The sequence below is a fragment of the Heterodontus francisci genome, chromosome 10 (genome assembly GCF_036365525.1).
Source record: "Heterodontus francisci isolate sHetFra1 chromosome 10, sHetFra1.hap1, whole genome shotgun sequence".
NCBI classification, from domain to species: Eukaryota; Metazoa; Chordata; class Chondrichthyes; order Heterodontiformes; family Heterodontidae; genus Heterodontus; species Heterodontus francisci.
In genome coordinates, this window is record NC_090380.1 from 63777413 (window position 1) to 63796612 (window position 19200).

The 19200-nt window shown below is 54.3% G+C and overlaps 1 protein-coding gene across 8 annotated transcripts in view; it reads left to right on the forward strand.

Moving 5' to 3' along the window:
• The window catches only part of sytl5 (synaptotagmin-like 5), a 347258-nt gene that overhangs the window by 245995 nt on the left and 82063 nt on the right, over window positions 1–19200 (forward strand). For all 8 annotated transcript variants that reach the window (XM_068040626.1, XM_068040631.1, XM_068040625.1 and 5 more), the window contains 2 exons: window positions 760–875; window positions 2744–2864. In XM_068040626.1, the coding sequence (XP_067896727.1) occupies window positions 760–875; window positions 2744–2864 (237 nt within the window). The remainder of the gene's footprint in view (window positions 1–759; window positions 876–2743; window positions 2865–19200) is intronic.

Here is a 19200-nt window from a genome sequence, read left to right on the forward strand (position 1 = left end):
GCTTCACAAACCACTGACCACCTCCAGGCGCTTATCCATTGTCTCTCGAGATAAGGAGGCCAAAGAAGACTGTAGAGATTAAAAAGTAAGCATGTCATTGATATAGCATCGAAACAGGCCCTTCAGCCCAACGAGTCCGTGCCGACCATCAACCACCCATTTATACTAATCCTACATTTATCCCATTTTTTTCCCCCTCTCATTTCCACCTTCCCTCAATTCTCCTACCACCTACCTACACTAGGGGCAATTTTTACAATGGCCAATTTACCTATCAAACCCACAAGTCTTTGGCATGTGGGAGGAAACTGGAGCACCCGGAGGAAACCCACGCGGTCACAGGGAGAACTTGCAAACTCCGCATAGGCAATACCCAGAACCGAACCTGGGTCGCTGGAGCTGTGAGGCTGCGGTGCTAACCACTGCGCCACCCAGTGTCCTAAAGCAACAAAAGAAAACAAATATAAAGTAATCAGAAAAATAGCAAAACAAAGTTGGATATCATGGTAACTTTCTGAATTAAATCTCTGTTTTAATATTGCTCTGTATTGTTACAAACAACAATGCTTTAAATATGAATCTAGTAAAATATGAATCAGTAAATAAGGATTCTTAAAATTAATTAGCAGATTTAGATAATGTCAATAGTAATTGGATATCAACACAAATAGCCATCAAGTTTTTTAAATATAAAATTAGCAATTTTTTAAGAGTTACTACTTGTGTATAGAAGCTGCCATTACATTGTTCTGTTTACAGACAGTTGAGGGTAGTCACCGGTGAGTGGTTTTTTGAAGAAAGATCAAAGCGATTTCAACCTGCATCAGAAATGGGATGTGAAATCATCAAGCAGTCCATCATCAGGAAACCTATAGGTAGGATACACTGGACATGTCTTTTGGAGTTTGCTGCTGCCTCTAAATGTTAAAGAAACAATATCCCCTTCTGTAGGTCGACATAAAACTTCAAAGTATTTTAACAAATCTCTATTTAGGCTGGATAGATGGTATAATGGATACAGTGCCATGGTTGTTGGTTTGAAACTCAGCCCAGTAAAATTCTTTAATGCTGTCATTACTGCTAAGATTATAACTGCTGTGTCACAAACTGGGCACTACAATGAAACTGTTCAATTGCATTGGAGTAGGAAATACTCTCCACATGCAGACTCAAACACATACATAACTTACCAGCATCCAACTGGTTGCCTGAAAATTGAGTCAAGTCATTGGTACATTTAGCTTTTTTCAATATACAATGATAGAATGGCAGCTGGATTCTAAACGAAGTGTAGGGAAAGGCAGCTAAGGCAGGCTTCACACCAGCACCAGTTATGCTCATTAGTCAACCTCTTGAAGGTCATTTTGTTTATTCTGATACAGTCTCACCATGGCAATACAATAAAGGTGACATTTCAGTTAAGACTTCGTCAGTCGATTACCTTGACTTTTGAATTGTTCTGGACACCTGGTAATACCTTCTTAATCATTAATGTGCCTGCCAACCGGTGGCAGATTTAAATCAATGTGAGCAGATAATGACCACTGTTTGGTTTCCTATAAAACTGATCTCAAGTTGGCAAATAGAAAATAAGAGCAGGGCCCTTTTAAAAATGGAAGCTTTATCACTTTGGAGAGGTAAACTATCCTAATGATGTCATGAAATAACAACCTTGAGACGCAACTGAAGTTATCTCAGTTCATATATCATGATATATCAGAAAGAAAATACTTTTCTGATTAATTGATTAATTCTACAAGGGTGATGGTTTTAAATTTACATTTAATTGGTTACACATTTACAGCAGGTACAGAAAAAATATAATTTAATAGTCTTAATTTTAATTGCATGCTTTGATGATCCCATGACAACCCCATGTTAAGTTCGAAAAGGTGACAGGGAATTTGCTATTTGACTCTTTTAGTGGTTTATTTACACTTATTCGATAATGTGCTTCCTCTAGTCAGCAGGGTGGAACAGTCGAGACTGTCTTTAGACCATTCTGAAGTAATGAAAGGCACTATATAAATTTGTGTATTTTTTTCTCTCAAGGGGGTCTCATTGATGCACCCCTTTGACTGACAGAAGCTTATGCCTAGATATTGGGTAACAAAGGTAAACTTCTAATGGTGAGGAATGTGGGTCCACTTATGGAAAACACCAGTCATGCTAAACTTGAAAATAACTAGGAGTTACCTTAAATTTATAAGATCTACCAATCTGAACAGTCTCTCGCATAGATAGGTAAGAATTCTTAAGATGCACGGTCATGTGCATACCAAATTATAGGCATTGTGGTATCTCCTCTGTTACACTAGAGCCAATATAACTATTTCACCAACAGACCAGCACTTTGTCTGGATCTCAGTGGAATTGATGCAATTAGAAATGCGTTAGATGATGTCTACTGGAATTATTGCACTCTACATTTCAATTTTAAGGGAGGGAAAAATCACAGGAATGGTACGCACCAAAGTATACAATTTCCTGACTTGCTCTCCGGGTATTTGCTGGGAGTGCTGAAGTGGAAAATCTCCCTTACAAATTAAGAGATACCTTTTTCTTTTTGTTCATGATTCCATCAGAAATACAATGAATGTCCAGATTTAAAACATTTGAATATTTTGTTGGTCCAAGTATATAACTTATTTCATTGCAACGTTTATGGCACTCTGGACACAAAGCTAAATTGGTGTTATATTAATATTTTCCGCTAACAGGAATGTAATTTGTGTCCTATCAGGAGGTAAGACTGACCAGCCAAAGGGAAAAACATATCAGAAAAATACAGAGGAAGGTTCAAGGACCCCCACATTAAACAGAAATGAGAAGAAAGTAATTCCAGATGCATTCAGACGGCTTAAGTAAGTAAGAGAGGAACCTTAAGGATCTGTTGCATTTTCTGCATTAAAATCCCTGACTAGGTTACTGTACCAGTGAAATAGTTACATTATTTGTCTTCATTCAAATAGCTGGATTTGTCATTCAATAAAAGGTGTGCAATTGAAGAGTATTTTAGCCAAACTGCTTAGATTATTCAGAACATTTTTCCCCAATTTTCTTCCCTTTTTATATCTTCCCATAGAGGGATTGACTTGCATTGAATATAGTTAAATTGGTGCCCTCTGATAACTCATTTAAATGGTCATTCTTCATATGTTAGATGATGACTTTCAGCAGGCTGTTCAACTATGGGGATATCCTGTTCCAACTCAAAGGCTAGAACCCACTTGCATTTCCCAGCAGGGGTCGGTGGACAGCAACGGAAGCAGGAAACTAGGCAGATTCTTGATCCAAACCTTGACAACCAGAGGTCAATTGTAATACTTCCTTTGCTACCTTGGCTAAAATCACCTAATACAGGATTGAGCATGGGAGCATCTTGATCCATATTACGTAGTATCAACATGCAGTGCACTTTATACTCATCCAAATGTAATATTTCCAAGTTCGTAGATGACACAAAACTAGGTGGGAATATGTGTTGTGAGGAACATGCAAAGCGGATTCCAGGGGATTTGGACAGACTTAGTGAGTGTGCAGGAATGTGGCAGATGGAATATAATGTGAAAAAATGTGGAGGTTATCTATTTTGGTAGGAGGAATAGATGTTCAGAGTATTTCTTAAATCGTAAGAGATTAGAAAGGTGTAGATGTACAAAGGAACCTGGGTGTCCTCGTCAATAAGTCACTGAAAGCTAACATGCAGGTGCAGCAAGCAATTAGGAAGGCTAATGGTATGTTAGCCTTTATCACAAGAGAATTTGAGTACAGGAGTGGTGAAGTCTTGCTTCAATTGTATAGAACCTGGGTTAGACCACACCTGGAGTACTGTGTGCAGTTTTGCTCCCCTTACCTTAGAAGGATATTATTGCCATAGAGGGAATGCAATGAAGGTTCACCAGACTTGTCCTATGAAGAGAGATTGGGGAAATTGGGCCTGTATTCTCTAGAGTTTCGAAGAATGAGAGGTGATCTCATTGAAACCTACAAAATACTTAAAGGGTAGATGCAGCTAAGATGCTTCCCCTGGTTGGGGAGTCTAGAACCAGGGAACACAATTTCAAGATACGGGGGAAGCCACATAAGACAAAGATGAGGAGAAATTTCTTTACTCAGGTTGTGAATCTTTGGAATTCTCTACCCCAGAGAGCTGTGGAAGCTCAGTCATTGAGTATGTTTAACGTAGAGATTAACAGATTTCTAAATACCGGTGACATAAAGGGATATGGGGATAGTGTGGGGAAAAAGGCATTGAAATGGATGATCAGCCATGATCATATTGAATGGCTGAGCAGGCTTGATGGGCTGAATGGCCTATTCATGCTTCTATGTTCCTATGTTCGGTCGAAACTTTATGGCAAAGGTAGCCTGGAAGATGATTTCATAGTGTCTTTGGGACAGCTTTTTAGAGCAGAACGTTCTAGAGCTAACCAGAGAGCAGCCTATTCTAGACCTGGTGGTGTGCAATCCGAACATAGTCAATAGCACCAGGAGTAGGCCAACTGGTCCCTCAAACCTGTTCTGCCAGTCAACCAGATCATGGCTGATTTTCTACCTCAACACCATTTTCCTGCATTATCCTCTATCCCTTGATATCTTTAATATCTAGTAATCTATCGATCTCTGTCTTAAACATACTCAATAACTGAGCTTCCACAGTCCTCTGGGGTAGAGAATTCCAAAGATTCATCACTCTGAGTGAAGAAATTCCTATCCAATGGGGAAGCTTTCAGAAATTATATCTCTAAATTTCTCACTAAGCCATAGCAGTCAATTCCTTCTAAAAGCATGTAGCATTTTTTCAACAAAGCACTATTTCTTTATTATAATTTGTATTTGTACTGTTGCTAATTGATCACGAAACTACTATACACATCAATGGTAAAAACAATAAATGCTGGAAATACTCAGCAGGTCTGGCAGCATCTGTGGCGAGAGAAGCAGAGTTAACGTTTCAGGTCAGTGACCCTTCGTCAGTTCTGATGACAGGGCATACAGGAAAAAATAATGGGGGCTTATAAGAAAGGTACGGCAATGATCATGGGTGATTTTAATCTAAACATAGATTGGACAAATCAGATCAGCAAAGGTAGCCTGGAAGATGAGTTCATGGAGTGTCTTTGGGACAGCTTCTTAGAGCAGCATGTTCTAGACCTGGTGGTATGCAATCGGAACATGGTCAATAGCACCAGGAGTAGGCCATCCGGTCCCTCGAACCTGTTCTGCCAGTCAGCCAGATCATGGCTGATCTTCTACCTCAACACCATTTTCCTGCATTATCCTCTATCCCTTGATATCTTTAATATCTAGTAATCTATCGATCTCTGTCTTAAACATACTCAATGACTGAGCTTCCACAGTCCTCGGCAGTAGAGAATTCCAAAGATTCATCACTCTTTGAGTGAAGAAATTCTTCCTCATCTCAGTCCTAAATGAAATAACTCTTGTTCTGAGACTGCGTCCTCTGGTTCTAGATGTCCCCAGCCAGGGGAAGCATCCTTCCTGCACCAACCCTGTCAAGCCCTGCAGGAATTCTGTACACTTCATTGAGATCAGCTCTCATTCTTCTAAACTCCAGAGAATACATGCCCAGTCTCCTTAATCTCTCCTCATAATACAATCCTGCCATCCCAGGAATCTGTCTGGTGAAGCTTTATTGCACTCCCTGGTTCTAGAATGTACTGCTCTAAGAAATTGTCCCAAAAATACTCTATGAATACATGAAGCAGGATTAATTAATGACCTCGTAGTAAAGATGCCTCTGGGCAGCAGTGGTCATAACATTATTGAATTTCGCCTTCAGTTTGAGGGAGAGAAGAGTGGGTCTAACATTAGTGTTTTAAATTTAAATAAAGGCAATTACAAGCAGCACTTGCTTAGTAATAACCTGCTCAGTGACGCTCAGGTTGGGTTCTGCCAGGGCCACTCAGCTCCTGACCTCATTACAGCCTTGGTTCAAACATGGACAAAATAACTGAACTCAAAAGGTGAGGTGAGAGTGACTGCCCTTGACATCAAGGCAGCATTTGACTGAGTATGGCATCAAGGAGCCCTAGCAAAACTGAAGTCAATGGGAATCAGAGGGAAAACTCTCCGCTAGTTGGAGTCATACCTAGCGCAAAGGAAGATGGTTGTGGTTGTTGGAGGTCATAGAGTCATACAGCACAGAAACAGGCCCTTCTGCCCATCGTGTCTGTGCCGACCATCAAGTACCTAACTATTCTAGTCCCATTTTCCAGCACTTGGCCCGTAGCCTTGTTTGCTATGGCGTTTCAAGTGCTCATCTAAATACTTCTTAAATGTTATGAGGGTTTCTGTCTCTACCACTCCTTCAGGCAGTGTGTTCCAGATCCCAACCACCCTCTGGGTGAAAAAACTTTTCCTCAAATCCCCTCTAAACCTCCTGCCCCTTACCTTAAATCTATGCCCCCTGGTTATTGACCCCTCCGCTAAGGGAAAAAGTCTCTTCCTATCTAACCTAATGCCCCTCATAATTTTGTATACCTCAATCATATCTCCCCTCAGCCTTCTCTGCTCTAAGGAAAACTACCCTAGCCTTTTCAGTCTGTCTTCATAGCTGAAATGCTCCAGCCCAGTCAACATTCTGGTGAATCTCCTCTGCACCCTCTCCAGTGCAATCACGTCCTTCCTATACTATGGTGCCCAGAACTGTACACAGTACTCCAGCTGTGGCCTAACTAGCGTTTTATACAGCTTCATCATAACCTCCCTGCACTTATATTCTATGCCTCGGCTAATAAAAGTATCCCATATGCCTTCCTAACCATCTTATCTACCTGTGCTGCTGCCTTCAGTGATCTATTGACAAGTACACCAAGGATCTTCTGACATTCTGTACTTCCTAGGGTCCTACCATCCATTGTATATTCCCTTGCCTTGTTAGTTGAGGTTAATCATCTCAGCTCCAGGACATCACTGCAGGACTTCCTCAGGGTAGTGTCCTCGGCCCAGCCATCTTCAGCTGCTTCATCAATGACCTTCCTTGTATCATAAGGTCAGAAGTGGGGCTGTTTGCTGATGATTGCACAATGCTCAGCAGTATTCGTGACTCCTCAGATACTGAAGCAGTCCATGTAGAAATGCAGCAAGACCTGGACAGTATCCAGGCTTGGACTGATAAGTGGCAAGTAACATTCACGCCACACAAGTGCCAGGCAATGACCATCTCCAACCAGAGAAAATCTAACCACCTCCCCTTGACATTCAATGGCATTACCATCGCTGAATCCCCCACTATCAACATCCTAGGGGCTACCATTGACCAGAAACTGAACTGGAGTAGCCATATAAATACCGTGACTACAACAGCAGGTCAAAGGCTAGGAATCCTGCGGTGAGTAACTCACCACCTGACTCCCCAAAGCCTGTCCACCATCTATAAGGCACAAGTCAGGTGTGTGATGGAATACCTTCCACTTGCCTGGATGGGTGCAGCTCCAACAACACTCAAGAAGCTCAACACCATCCAGGACAAAGCAGCCCGCTTAATTGGCACCCCATCCACTAATATTCACTCCCTCCATCACCGACGCACAGTGGCAGCAGTGTGTACCATCTACAAGATGCACTCTAGCAATGCACCAAGGCTCCTTTGACAGCACCTTTCAAACCCGTGACCTCTACCAACCAGAAGGACAAGGGCAGCAAATGCATGGGAACACCACCACCTGCAAGTTCCCCTCCAAGTCATACACCATCCTGACTTGGAACTATGCCGCCGTTCCTTCACTGTCGCTGGGTCAAAATCCTGGAACTCCCTTCCTAACAGCACTGAGGGTGTACCTACCTCACATAGACTGTAGCGGTTCAAGAAGGCAGCTCACCACCACCTTCTCGAGGGAAATTAGGGATGGGCAATAAATGCAGTCCTAGCCAGCGACGCCCACATCCCATGAATGAATTTAAAAAAGGGTATGAAGGCAGAGCTGGCTACAGTCAACTGGGAAATTAGGTTAAGGGATAGGTCAGTAGAGATGCAGTAGCCCTGTTTAAGGAGATATTTCATCACACTCAGCAAAGATACATTCCACTGAAAAAGAAAGACTCTAGGATGCACAATCAGTGACTAACTAAGGAAGTTGAGGAAAGCATCAAATTGAAAGAAAAGGCATACAATTCTGTGGAGATTAGTGGTAGGTCAGAAGATAAGACAGAATTTAAAAACCAGCAAAGAATGACTTTAAAAAAAAAAGAGGGAGAAATTAGAGTATGAGAGAAAGAAAGCTAGAAATATAAAATAATATAGTAAGAGTTTCTACAAGTATTTAGAAAGGAAAAGAGTAACAAAAGTGAGCATGGGTCCTCTAGAGAGTGAATCTGGGGAATTAATAATGAGAAATACGGAAATGGCGGAAGTGTTGAACAAATATTTTGTGTCTGTCTTTACTGTAGAGGATACAAACAATATCCCAGAAACACTTGTAAATCAAGGAGTGAAAGGGAGGGAGGAACTTCAAGCAATTACAATCACCAGGGAAAGAGTACTGAGAAAATTATTAGAACTAAAGGCTGACAAGTCCCCAGGACCTGATGGTACAGCGTGGCTACCTGACCCGAACCCGATGGGACTCGATGACGTGTTGGGTTCAGGTCAAGTCGGGTCGGGTCGCTGTTCTGGATCCAGCATTCGGGCTCGGGTTGGGTCAGTCTGGATCAGACACAGTGACAGCCAGGACGTCAAGGCGGGAAACACTCCGCACTAGTCTGCAGTGAGCGATTCCATCCAAGGTCGAGCACAACCTCTTAAATAAAGTTGATTATTTTTCCCGGTGGTGGGGTTGGGACGGGCGCGGGAAAAAGTGAAAGGACTCGGGCCGGGTTGGGCTCGGGTCAGATGTGGTTCTGTTGGGCTCAGGACGGGTTTCATTTGCAGACCCGAGCAGGCCTTTACCTGATGGACTTCATCCTAGGGTCTTAAATGAAGTGACTGCAGCAATAGCAGATGCATTGGTTGTAATTTTCCAAAATTCCCTAGATTCTGGAAAGGTCCTATCAGATTGCAAAATAGTGAATGTAACTTCTCGATTCAAGAAAGGAGGGAGACAGAAAGCAGGAAACTAGAGGCCAGTTAGCCTTACATACGTCATAGGGAAAATGCTAGAATCTACAATTAAGAAGGTTATAGAAGGCACTTAGAAAATCTTAATGCAGAGTCAACGTGGTTTTGTGAAAGGGAAATCATGTTTGACTAGTTTATTTGAGTTCTTTGAGGAAGTAACAAGCAACATGGATAAAGGGGAACCTGTAGATGTGGTGTACTTGGATTTCCAAAAGGCATTTGATACGGTGCCACATCAAAGGTTACTACACAAGTAAGAGCTCGTGGTGTAGTGGGTAACATATTAGCATGGATAGAGGATTGGTTAGCTAACAGGAAGCAGGCAGTAGGGATAAATGGGGTATTTTTGGGTTGGTAAGCTGTAACTAGTGGAGTGCCACAGGGATCAGTGCTCGGGTCTCAATTATTTACAATCTATATTAATGATTTGGACGAAGGGACTGAATGTATGGTTGCCAAGTTTGCTGGCACAAAGACAGGTAGGAGAGTAACTTGTGAGGAGGATATAAAGAGTCTGCAAAGGGATTTAGATAGGTTAAGCGAGTGGGGAAAAAATTGGCAGATGGAGTGGAATGTGGGAAAATGTGAACTTATCCACTTTGGTAGGAAGAATAGAAAAGCAGTATATTATTTAAATGGAGAGTTTGTGGAACTCTGCAGTACAGAAGGATCTGGGGTTCCTGGTACATTAATCACAAAATGTTAGTATGCAGGTACAGCAAGTGATTAGGAAGGCAAATGAAATGGTGTCGTTTATTGCAAGGGGAATAGAATATAAAAGTAAGGATGTTTGCTACAGTTGTACAGGGCGTTGGTGAGACCATATCTTGAGTACTATGAACAGGTTTGGTCTCCTTACATAAAGGATATAATTGCATTAGAAACAGTGCAGAGAAAGTTCACTTAACTGATTCCTGGGATGAAGGGGTTATTTTTTGAGGTAAGGTTGACAAGGTTGGGCCTGTATCCATTGGAGTTTAGAAGAATGAGAGGTGATCTCATTGAAACAGATAAGATTCTGAGGGGACTTGACAAGGTGGATGCTGCGAGGATGCTTCCCTTTATGAGACACAGTAGAACCAGGGGACACAATTCAAAATTAGAAGTCTCCCATTTAAGATGATGAGGAGAAATGTTTTCTCTCAGAGAGTCATTAGGCTGTGGAATTCTTTTCCTCAGAGAGCAGTGTCATAGAGTCATAGAGAGATACAGCACTGAAACAGGCCTTTCAGCCCACCAAGTCTGTGCCGACCATCAACCACCCATTTATACAAATCCGACATTAATCCCATATTCCCTACTACATCCCACCTTCCCTCAATTCTCCTACCACCTACCTACACTACGGGCAATTTACAACGGCCAATTTACCTATCAACCTACAAGTCTTTGGCTGTGGGAGGAAACCGGAGCACCTGGCGGAAACCCATGCAGTCACAGGGAGAACTTGCAAACTCCACACAGGCAGTACCCAGAACCCAGTGGAGGCAGGGTCATTGAATATTTTTAACATAGAGTAAGATAGATTCTAGATTGACAAGAATGTCAAAGGGTATAGGGGCTAGAAAGAAAAGTAGAGTTGAGGCCACGATCAGATCAGGCATGATCTTATAAAATGGTAGAGCAGGCTCAAGGGGCCTAATTCGTACATATGTGCAGGGGTCGGCAACGTGTCCATACATGGACACCAAGGTTCATTGTAAAATTTTTCCATGACTGATAATTTCAGGGATGAGAAATTTCCCATTGGCTTCTTCTTTCCAACCAGATCGGCTTTAAACAAAAAATTGCAACTGTCAGTTTCACAGCTGAGTTGGAATCTCCAAGCTCAGATCTTTATCAAATGCTCATGAACAGTCCTTTCCATATTCACAGCTGACAGGTGCTGAGAATGGGAACAGCAGTCTCCAAACCAAGGACAGCTTCGGGGTTTTCTGGCAGGTTCGGATTTTTTTTTCTTTGCAACAGCCCGCCAGAAAATCACAAATCTGTCCAAAGTTTGGAAAAAGTTGTTCACACTCTCAGCAACGGTCAGAGAGAGAGAGAGACAGAGACAGGCAGGAGGGAGAGAAAGTGAGAGAGAGAGGCAGGGAGGCAGGCAGGAGGGGGAGGGAGGCAGAGAGAGAGGCAGGAGGGAAGGGAGAGAGGCGGGAGGAGAGAGAGAGAGAGGAAGAGGGAGGGGGGAGCAAGAGAGGGAAGGGTGGAGAGGGAGGGGAACGAGGGAGAGGGAGGTGGGGGGAGCGAGAGAGGGGGGGAGGAGACGAAAAGGGGCAGGGGAGAGCGAGAGGGAGTGAGGGCAGCAGGGAGTAAGAGGGGCAGGGGGGAGCGAGAGAGAGAGGGAGAGGGGCAGGGGGAGCGAGAGGGAGAGGGAGAGGGGCAGGGGGGAGCGAGAGGGAGAGGGGCAGGGGGGAGCGAGAGAGAGAGGGAGAGGGGCAGGGGGGAGCGAGAGAGAGAGGGAGAGGGGCAGGGGGGAGCGAGAGAGAGAGGGAGAGGGGGAGAGGGGCAGGGGGAGCGAGAGAGAGAGGAGAGGGGCAGGGGGGAGCGAGAGAGAGAGGGAGAGGGCAGGGGGGAGCGAGAGAGAGAGGGAGAGGGGCAGGGGGGGAGCGAGAGAGAGAGGGAGAGGGGCAGGGGGGAGCGAGAGAGAGAGGGAGAGGGGCAGGGGGGAGCGAGAGAGAGAGGGAGAGGGCAGGGGGAGCGAGAGAGAGAGGGAGAGGGGCAGGGGGAGCGAGAGAGAGAGGGAGAGGGGCAGGGGGGAGCGAGAGAGAGAGGGAGAGGGGCAGGGGGGAGCGAGAGAGAGAGGGAGAGGGGCAGGGGGGAGCGAGAGAGAGAGGGAGAGGGGCAGGGGGGAGCGAGAGAGAGAGGGAGAGGGGCAGGGGAGCGAGAGAGAGAGGGAGAGGGGCAGGGGGGAGCGAGAGAGAGAGGGAGAGGGGCAGGGGGGAGCGAGAGAGAGAGAGGGAGAGGGGCAGGGGGGAGCGAGAGAGAGAGGGAGAGGGGCAGGGGGAGCGAGAGAGAGAGGGAGAGGGGCAGGGGGGAGCGAGAGAGAGAGGGAGAGGGGCAGGGGGGAGCGAGAGAGAGAGGGAGAGGGGCAGGGGGGAGCGAGAGGGAGAGGGAGAGGGGCAGGGGGGAGGAGAGGGAGAGGGCAGGGGGGAGCGAGAGGGAGAGGGAGAGGGGCAGGGGGGAGCGAGAGGGAGAGGGAGAGGGGCAGGGGGGAGCGAGAGGAGAGGGAGAGGGGCAGGGGGAGCGAGAGGGAGAGGGGCAGGGGGGAGCGAGAGGGAGAGGGGCAGGGGGGAGCGAGAGGAGAGGGGCAGGGGGAGCGAGAGGGAGAGGGGCAGGGGGGAGCGAGAGGAGAGGGAGAGGGGCAGGGGGGAGCGAGAGAGAGAGGGAGAGGGGCAGGGGGAGCGAGAGAGAGAGGGAGAGGGGCAGGGGGGAGCGAGAGAGAGAGGGAGAGGGGCAGGGGGAGCGAGAGAGAGAGGGAGAGGGGCAGGGGGGAGCGAGAGAGAGAGGGAGAGGGGCAGGGGGAGCGAGAGAGAGAGGGAGAGGGCAGGGGGAGCGAGAGAGAGAGAGGGAGAGGGGCAGGGGGGAGCGAGAGAGAGAGGGAGAGGGGCAGGGGGGAGCGAGAGAGAGAGGGAGAGGGGCAGGGGGGAGCGAGAGAGAGAGGGAGAGGGGCAGGGGGGAGCGAGAGAGAGAGGGAGAGGGGCAGGGGGGAGCGAGAGAGAGAGGGAGAGGGGCAGGGGGGAGCGAGAGAGAGAGGGAGAGGGGCAGGGGGGAGCGAGAGAGAGAGGGAGAGGGGCAGGGGGGAGCGAGAGAGAGAGGGAGAGGGGCAGGGGGGAGCGAGAGAGAGAGGGAGAGGGGCAGGGGGGAGCGAGAGAGAGAGGGAGAGGGGCAGGGGGAGCGAGAGAGAGAGGGAGAGGGGCAGGGGGGAGCGAGAGAGAGAGGGAGAGGGGCAGGGGGAGCGAGAGAGAGAGGGAGAGGGGCAGGGGGGAGCGAGAGAGAGAGGGAGAGGGGCAGGGGGGAGCGAGAGAGAGAGGGAGAGGGGCAGGGGGGAGCGAGAGAGAGAGGGAGAGGGGCAGGGGGGAGCGAGAGAGAGAGGGAGAGGGGCAGGGGGGAGCGAGAGAGAGAGGGAGAGGGGCAGGGGGGAGCGAGAGAGAGAGGGAGAGGGGCAGGGGGGAGCGAGAGAGAGAGAGAGGAGAGGGGCAGGGGGAGCGAGAGAGAGAGGGAGAGGGGCAGGGGGGAGCGAGAGAGAGAGGGAGAGGGGCAGGGGGAGCGAGAGAGAGAGGGAGAGGGGCAGGGGGGAGCGAGAGAGAGAGGGAGAGGGGCAGGGGGAGCGAGAGAGAGAGGGAGAGGGGCAGGGGGGAGCGAGAGAGAGAGGGAGAGGGGCAGGGGGGAGCGAGAGAGAGAGGAGAGGGGCAGGGGGAGCGAGAGAGAGAGGGAGAGGGGCAGGGGGGAGCGAGAGAGAGAGGGAGAGGGGCAGGGGGGAGCGAGAGAGAGAGGGAGAGGGGCAGAGGGGGAGCGAGAGAGAGAGGGAGAGGGGCAGGGGGGAGCGAGAGAGAGAGGGAGAGGGGCAGGGGGAGCGAGAGAGAGAGGGAGAGGGCAGGGGGAGCGAGAGAGAGAGGGAGAGGGGCAGGGGGGAGCGAGAGAGAGAGGGAGAGGGCAGGGGGAGCGAGAGAGAGAGGGAGAGGGGCAGGGGGGAGCGAGAGAGAGGGAGAGGGGCAGGGGGAGCGAGAGAGAGAGGGAGAGGGGCAGGGGGGAGCGAGAGAGAGAGGGAGAGGGGCAGGGGGGAGCGAGAGAGAGAGGGAGAGGGGCAGGGGGAGCGAGAGAGAGAGGGAGAGGGCAGGGGGAGCGAGAGAGAGAGGGAGAGGGGCAGGGGGGAGCGAGAGAGAGAGGGAGAGGGGCAGGGGGAGCGAGAGAGAGAGGGAGAGGGGCAGGGGGAGCGAGAGAGAGAGGGAGAGGGGCAGGGGGGAGCGAGAGAGAGAGGGAGAGGGGCAGGGGGAGCGAGAGAGAGAGGGAGAGGGGCAGGGGGAGCGAGAGAGAGAGGGAGAGGGGCAGGGGGGAGCGAGAGAGAGAGGAGAGGGGCAGGGGGGAGCGAGAGAGAGAGGGAGAGGGGCAGGGGGAGCGAGAGAGAGAGGGAGAGGGGCAGGGGGGAGCGAGAGAGAGAGGGAGAGGGGCAGGGGGAGCGAGAGAGAGAGGAGAGGGGCAGGGGGAGCGAGAGAGAGGAGGGGCAGGGGAGCGAGAGAGAGAGGAGAGGGAGGGGAGCGAGAGAGAGAGGGAGAGGGGCAGGGGGGAGCGAGAGAGAGAGGGAGAGGGGCAGGGGGGAGCGAGAGAGAGAGGGAGAGGGGCAGGGGGGAGCGAGAGAGAGAGGGAGAGGGCAGGGGGGAGCGAGAGAGAGAGGGAGAGGGGCAGGGGGAGCGAGAGAGAGAGGGAGAGGGGCAGGGGGGAGCGAGAGAGAGAGGGAGAGGGGCAGGGGGGAGCGAGAGAGAGAGGGAGAGGGGCAGGGGGAGCGAGAGAGAGAGGGAGAGGGGCAGGGGGGAGCGAGAGAGAGAGGGAGAGGGGCAGGGGGAGCGAGAGAGAGAGGGAGAGGGGCAGGGGGGAGCGAGAGAGAGAGGGAGAGGGGCAGGGGGGAGCGAGAGAGAGAGGGAGAGGGGCAGGGGGAGCGAGAGAGAGAGGGAGAGGGGCAGGGGGGAGCGAGAGAGAGAGGGAGAGGGCAGGGGGGAGCGAGAGAGAGAGGAGAGGGGCAGGGGGAGCGAGAGAGAGAGGGAGAGGGGCAGGGGGGAGCGAGAGAGAGAGGGAGAGGGCAGGGGGGAGCGAGAGAGAGAGGGAGAGGGGCAGGGGGGAGCGAGAGAGAGAGGGAGAGGGGCAGGGGGAGCGAGAGAGAGAGGGAGAGGGGCAGGGGGAGCGAGAGAGAGAGGGAGAGGGCAGGGGGAGCGAGAGAGAGAGGGAGAGGGGCAGGGGGGAGCGAGAGAGAGAGGAGAGGGGCAGGGGGGAGCGAGAGAGAGAGGGAGAGGGGCAGGGGGGAGCGAGAGAGAGAGGGAGAGGGGCAGGGGGGAGCGAGAGAGAGAGGAGAGGGGCAGGGGGAGCGAGAGAGAGAGGAGAGGGGCAGGGGGGAGCGAGAGAGAGAGGGAGAGGGGCAGGGGGAGCGAGAGAGAGAGAGGGAGAGGGGCAGGGGGGAGCGAGAGAGAGAGGGAGAGGGGCAGGGGGGAGCGAGAGAGAGAGGGAGAGGGGCAGGGGGGAGCGAGAGAGAGAGGAGAGGGCAGGGGGAGCGAGAGAGAGGGAGAGGGGCAGGGGGGAGCGAGAGAGAGAGGGAGAGGGGCAGGGGGGAGCGAGAGAGAGAGGGAGAGGGGCAGGGGGAGCGAGAGAGAGAGAGAGGGAGAGGGGGCAGGGGGAGCGAGAGAGAGAGAGGGAGAGGAGAGGGAGGGAGCGAGAGAGAGAGAGAGAGGGAGAGGGGCAGGGGGGAGCGAGAGAGAGAGAGGGAGAGGGGCAGGGGGGAGCGAGAGAGAGAGAGGGAGAGGGGCAGGGGGAGCGAGCGAGAGAGAGAGGAGAGGGGCAGGGGGGAGCGAGAGAGAGAGGGAGAGGGGCAGGGGGGAGCGAGAGAGAGGGAGAGGGGCAGGGGGAGCGAGAGAGAGAGGGAGAGGGGCAGGGGGGAGCGAGAGGGAGAGGGGCAGGGGGGAGCGAGAGGGAGAGGGGGCAGGGGGGAGCGAGAGAGAGAGGGAGGGGCAGGGGGAGCGAGAGAGAGAGGGAGAGGGGCAGGGGGAGCGAGAGAGAGAGGGAGAGGGGCAGGGGGGAGCGAGAGAGAGAGGGAGGGGGCAGGGGGAGCGAGAGAGAGAGGGAGGGGGCAGGGGGGAGCGAGAGAGAGAGGGAGGGGGCAGGGGGAGCGAGAGAGAGAGGGAGGGGGCAGGGGGGAGCGAGAGAGAGGGAGGGGGCAGGGGGAGCGAGAGAGAGAGAGGGAGGGGGCAGGGGGGAGCGAGAGAGAGAGAGGAGGGGGCAGGGGGAGCGAGAGAGAGAGAGGGAGGGGGGCAGGGGGGAGCGAGAGAGAGAGAGGGAGGGGGCAGGGGGAGCGAGAGAGAGAGGGAGGGGGCAGGGGGAGCGAGAGAGAGAGAGGGAGGGGGGCAGGGGGGAGCGAGAGAGAGAGAGGGAGGGGGGCAGGGGGGAGCGAGAGAGAGAGAGGGAGGGGGGCAGGGGGGAGCGAGAGAGAGAGAGGGAGGGGGGCAGGGGGGAGCGAGAGAGAGAGAGGGAGGGGGCAGGGGGGAGCGAGAGAGAGAGAGGGAGGGGGCAGGGGGGAGCGAGAGAGAGAGAGGGAGGGGGCAGGGGGGAGCGAGAGAGAGAGGGAGGGGGCAGGGGGAGCGAGAGAGAGGGGAGGGGGCAGGGGGGAGGGAGAGGGAGAGGGGCAGGGAGAGAGGGAGAGGGGCAGGGGGGAGGGAGAGGAGGAGAGGGGCAGGGGGGAGGGAGAGGGAGGGAGAGGGGCAGGGGGGGAGGGAGAAGGAGAGGGAGAGGGGCAGGGGGAGGGAGAAGGAGAGGGAGAGGGCAGGGGAGAGGGAGAGGGGCAGGGGGGGAGGAGAAGGAGAGGGAGAGGGGCAGGGGAGGGAGAGGGAGAGGGGCAGGGGGGGGGAGAGGGAGAGGGGCAGGGGGGGAGAGGGAGAGGGGCAGGGGGGAGCGAGGGAGAGGGAGAGGGCGGGGAGGGGAGAGGGAGAGGGGCAGGGGGGGGAGAGGGAGAGGGCAGGGGGAGAGGGGAGGGAGAGGGGCAGGGGGAGCGAGGAGAGGGAGAGGGGCAGGGGGGAGCGAGGGAGAGGGAGAGGGGCAGGGGGAGCGAGGGAGAGGGAGAGGGGCAGGGGGAGCGAGGGAGAGGGGCAGGGGGGAGCGAGGAGAGGAGAGGGGCAGGGGGGAGCGAGGGAGAGGGAGAGGGGCAGGGGGAGCGAGGGAGAGGGAGAGGGGCAGGGGGGAGCGAGGGAGAGGGAGAGGGGCAGGGGGGAGCGAGGAGAGAGGGAGAGGGGCAGGGGGGGAGCGAGGGAGAGAGAGAGGGCAGGGGGGAGAGGGAGAGGGAGAGGGCAGGGGGGGAGAGGGAGAGGGGCAGGGGGGGAGAGGAGAGGGGCAGGGGGGGAGAGGGAGAGGGGCAGGGGGGGAGAGAGAGAGGGGCAGGGGGGGAGAGGAGAGGGCAGGGGGGAGAGGAGAGGCAGGGGGGAGAGGGAGAGGGCAGGGGGGGAGAGGAGAGGCAGGGGGGAGAGGGAGAGGGGCAGGGGGGGGAGAGGGAGAGGGGCAGGGGGGGGAGAGGGAGAGGGGCAGGGGGAGGGAGAGAGGAGAGAGGGAGGGGGAGGGAGAGAGGAGAGGGCAGGGGAGGAGAGGAGAGGGGCAGGGGGAGGAGAGGAGAGGGGAGGGGGAGAGGGAGAGGGGCGGGGGAGAGAGAGAGGGAGAGGGGCAGGGGGGAGCGAGGAGAGAGGGGGAGAGGGGAGGGGGGCAGCGAGGGAGAGGGGCGGGAGGGAGAGGGAGAGGGGCAGGGGGGAGCGAGAGAGAGAGGGAGAGGGGCAGGGGGAGCGAGAGAGAGAGGAGAGGGGCAGGGGGAGCGAGGGAGAGAGGGAGAGGGGCAGGGGGGAGCGAGGGAGAGAGGGAGAGGGGCAGGGGGGAGCGAGGGAGAGAGGGAGAGGGGCAGGGGGGAGCGAGGGAGAGAGGGAGAGGGGCAGGGGGGAGCGAGGAGAGAGGGAGAGGGGCAGGGGGGAGCGAGAGAGAGAGGGAGAGGGGCAGGGGGGGGAGAGAGGGAGAGGGGCAGGGGGGGAGAGAGGGAGAGAGGGCAGGGGGAGCGAGGGAGAGGGGCAGGGGGAGCGAGAGAGAGAGGGAGAGGGCAGGGGGGAGCGAGAGAGAGAGAGGGAGAGGGGCAGGGGGGGCGAGAGAGAGAGGGAGAGGGGCAGGGGGGAGCGAGAGAGAGGGAGAGGGGCAGGGGGAGCGAGAGAGGGAGAGGGCAGGGGGAGCGAGAGAGAGAGGGAGAGGGGCAGGGGGAGCGAGAGAGAGAGGGAGAGGGGCAGGGGGAGCGAGGAGAGAGAGGGAGAGGGGCAGGGGGGAGCGAGAGAGAGAGGGAGAGGGGCAGGGGGGAGCGAGAGAGAGAGGGAGAGGGGCAGGGGGAGCGAGAGAGAGAGGGAGAGGGGCAGGGGGGAGCGAGAGAGGAGAGGGGCAGGGGGGAGCGAGAGAGAGAGGGAGAGGGGCAGGGGGGAGCGAGAGAGAGAGGGAGAGGGGCAGGGGGGAGCGAGAGAGAGAGAGGGGCAGGGGGGAGAGAGAGGGAGAGGGGCAGGGGGGAGCGAGAGAGAGAGAGGGAGAGGGGCAGGGGGGGAGCGAGAGAGAGAGGGAGAGGGCAGGGGGAGCGAGAGAGAGAGGGAGAGGGGCAGGGGGAGCGGAGAGAGAGAGGGAGAGGGCAGGGGGGAGCGAGAGAGAGAGGGGAGAGGGGCAGGGGGGAGCGAGAGAGAGAGGGAGAGGGGCAGGGGGGAGCGAGAGAGAGAGGGAGAGGGGCAGGGGGGAGCGAGAGAGAGAGAGAGGGCAGGGGGGAGCGAGAGAGAGAGGGAGGGGAGGGGGGAGCGAGAGGGAGGGAGAGGGGAGAGGGGCAGGGGGAGCGAGAGAGAGGAGAGGGGCAGGGGGGCGAGGAGAGGGAGAGGGGAGGAGAGAGAGAGGAGAGGGGCAGGGGGAGCGAGAGAGAGAGGAGAGGGGCAGGGGGGAGCGAGAGAGAGAGGGAGAGGGGCAGGGGGAGCGAGAGAGAGAGAGGGAGAGGGGCAGGGGGGAGCGAGAGAGAGAGGGAGAGGGGCAGGGGGGGAGCGAGAGAGAGAGGGAGAGGGGCAGGGGAGCGAGAGAGAGAGGGAGAGGGCAGGGGGAGAGAGAGAGAGGGAGAGGGGCAGGGGGAGAGAGAGAGGGAGAGGGGCAGGGGGGAGAGAGAGGGAGAGGGCAGGGGGGTGCGAGAGAGAGAGGGAGAGGGGCAGGGGGGAGCGAGAGAGAGAGGGAGAGGGGCAGGGGGGGAGCGAGAGAGAGATGGGGAGAGGGGCAGGGGGGAGCGAGAGAGAGATGGGGAGAGGGGCAGGGGGGTGAGCGAGAGAGAGATGGGGAGAGGGGCAGGGGGGGAGTGGGAGACGAGAGAGATGGGGAGAGGGGCA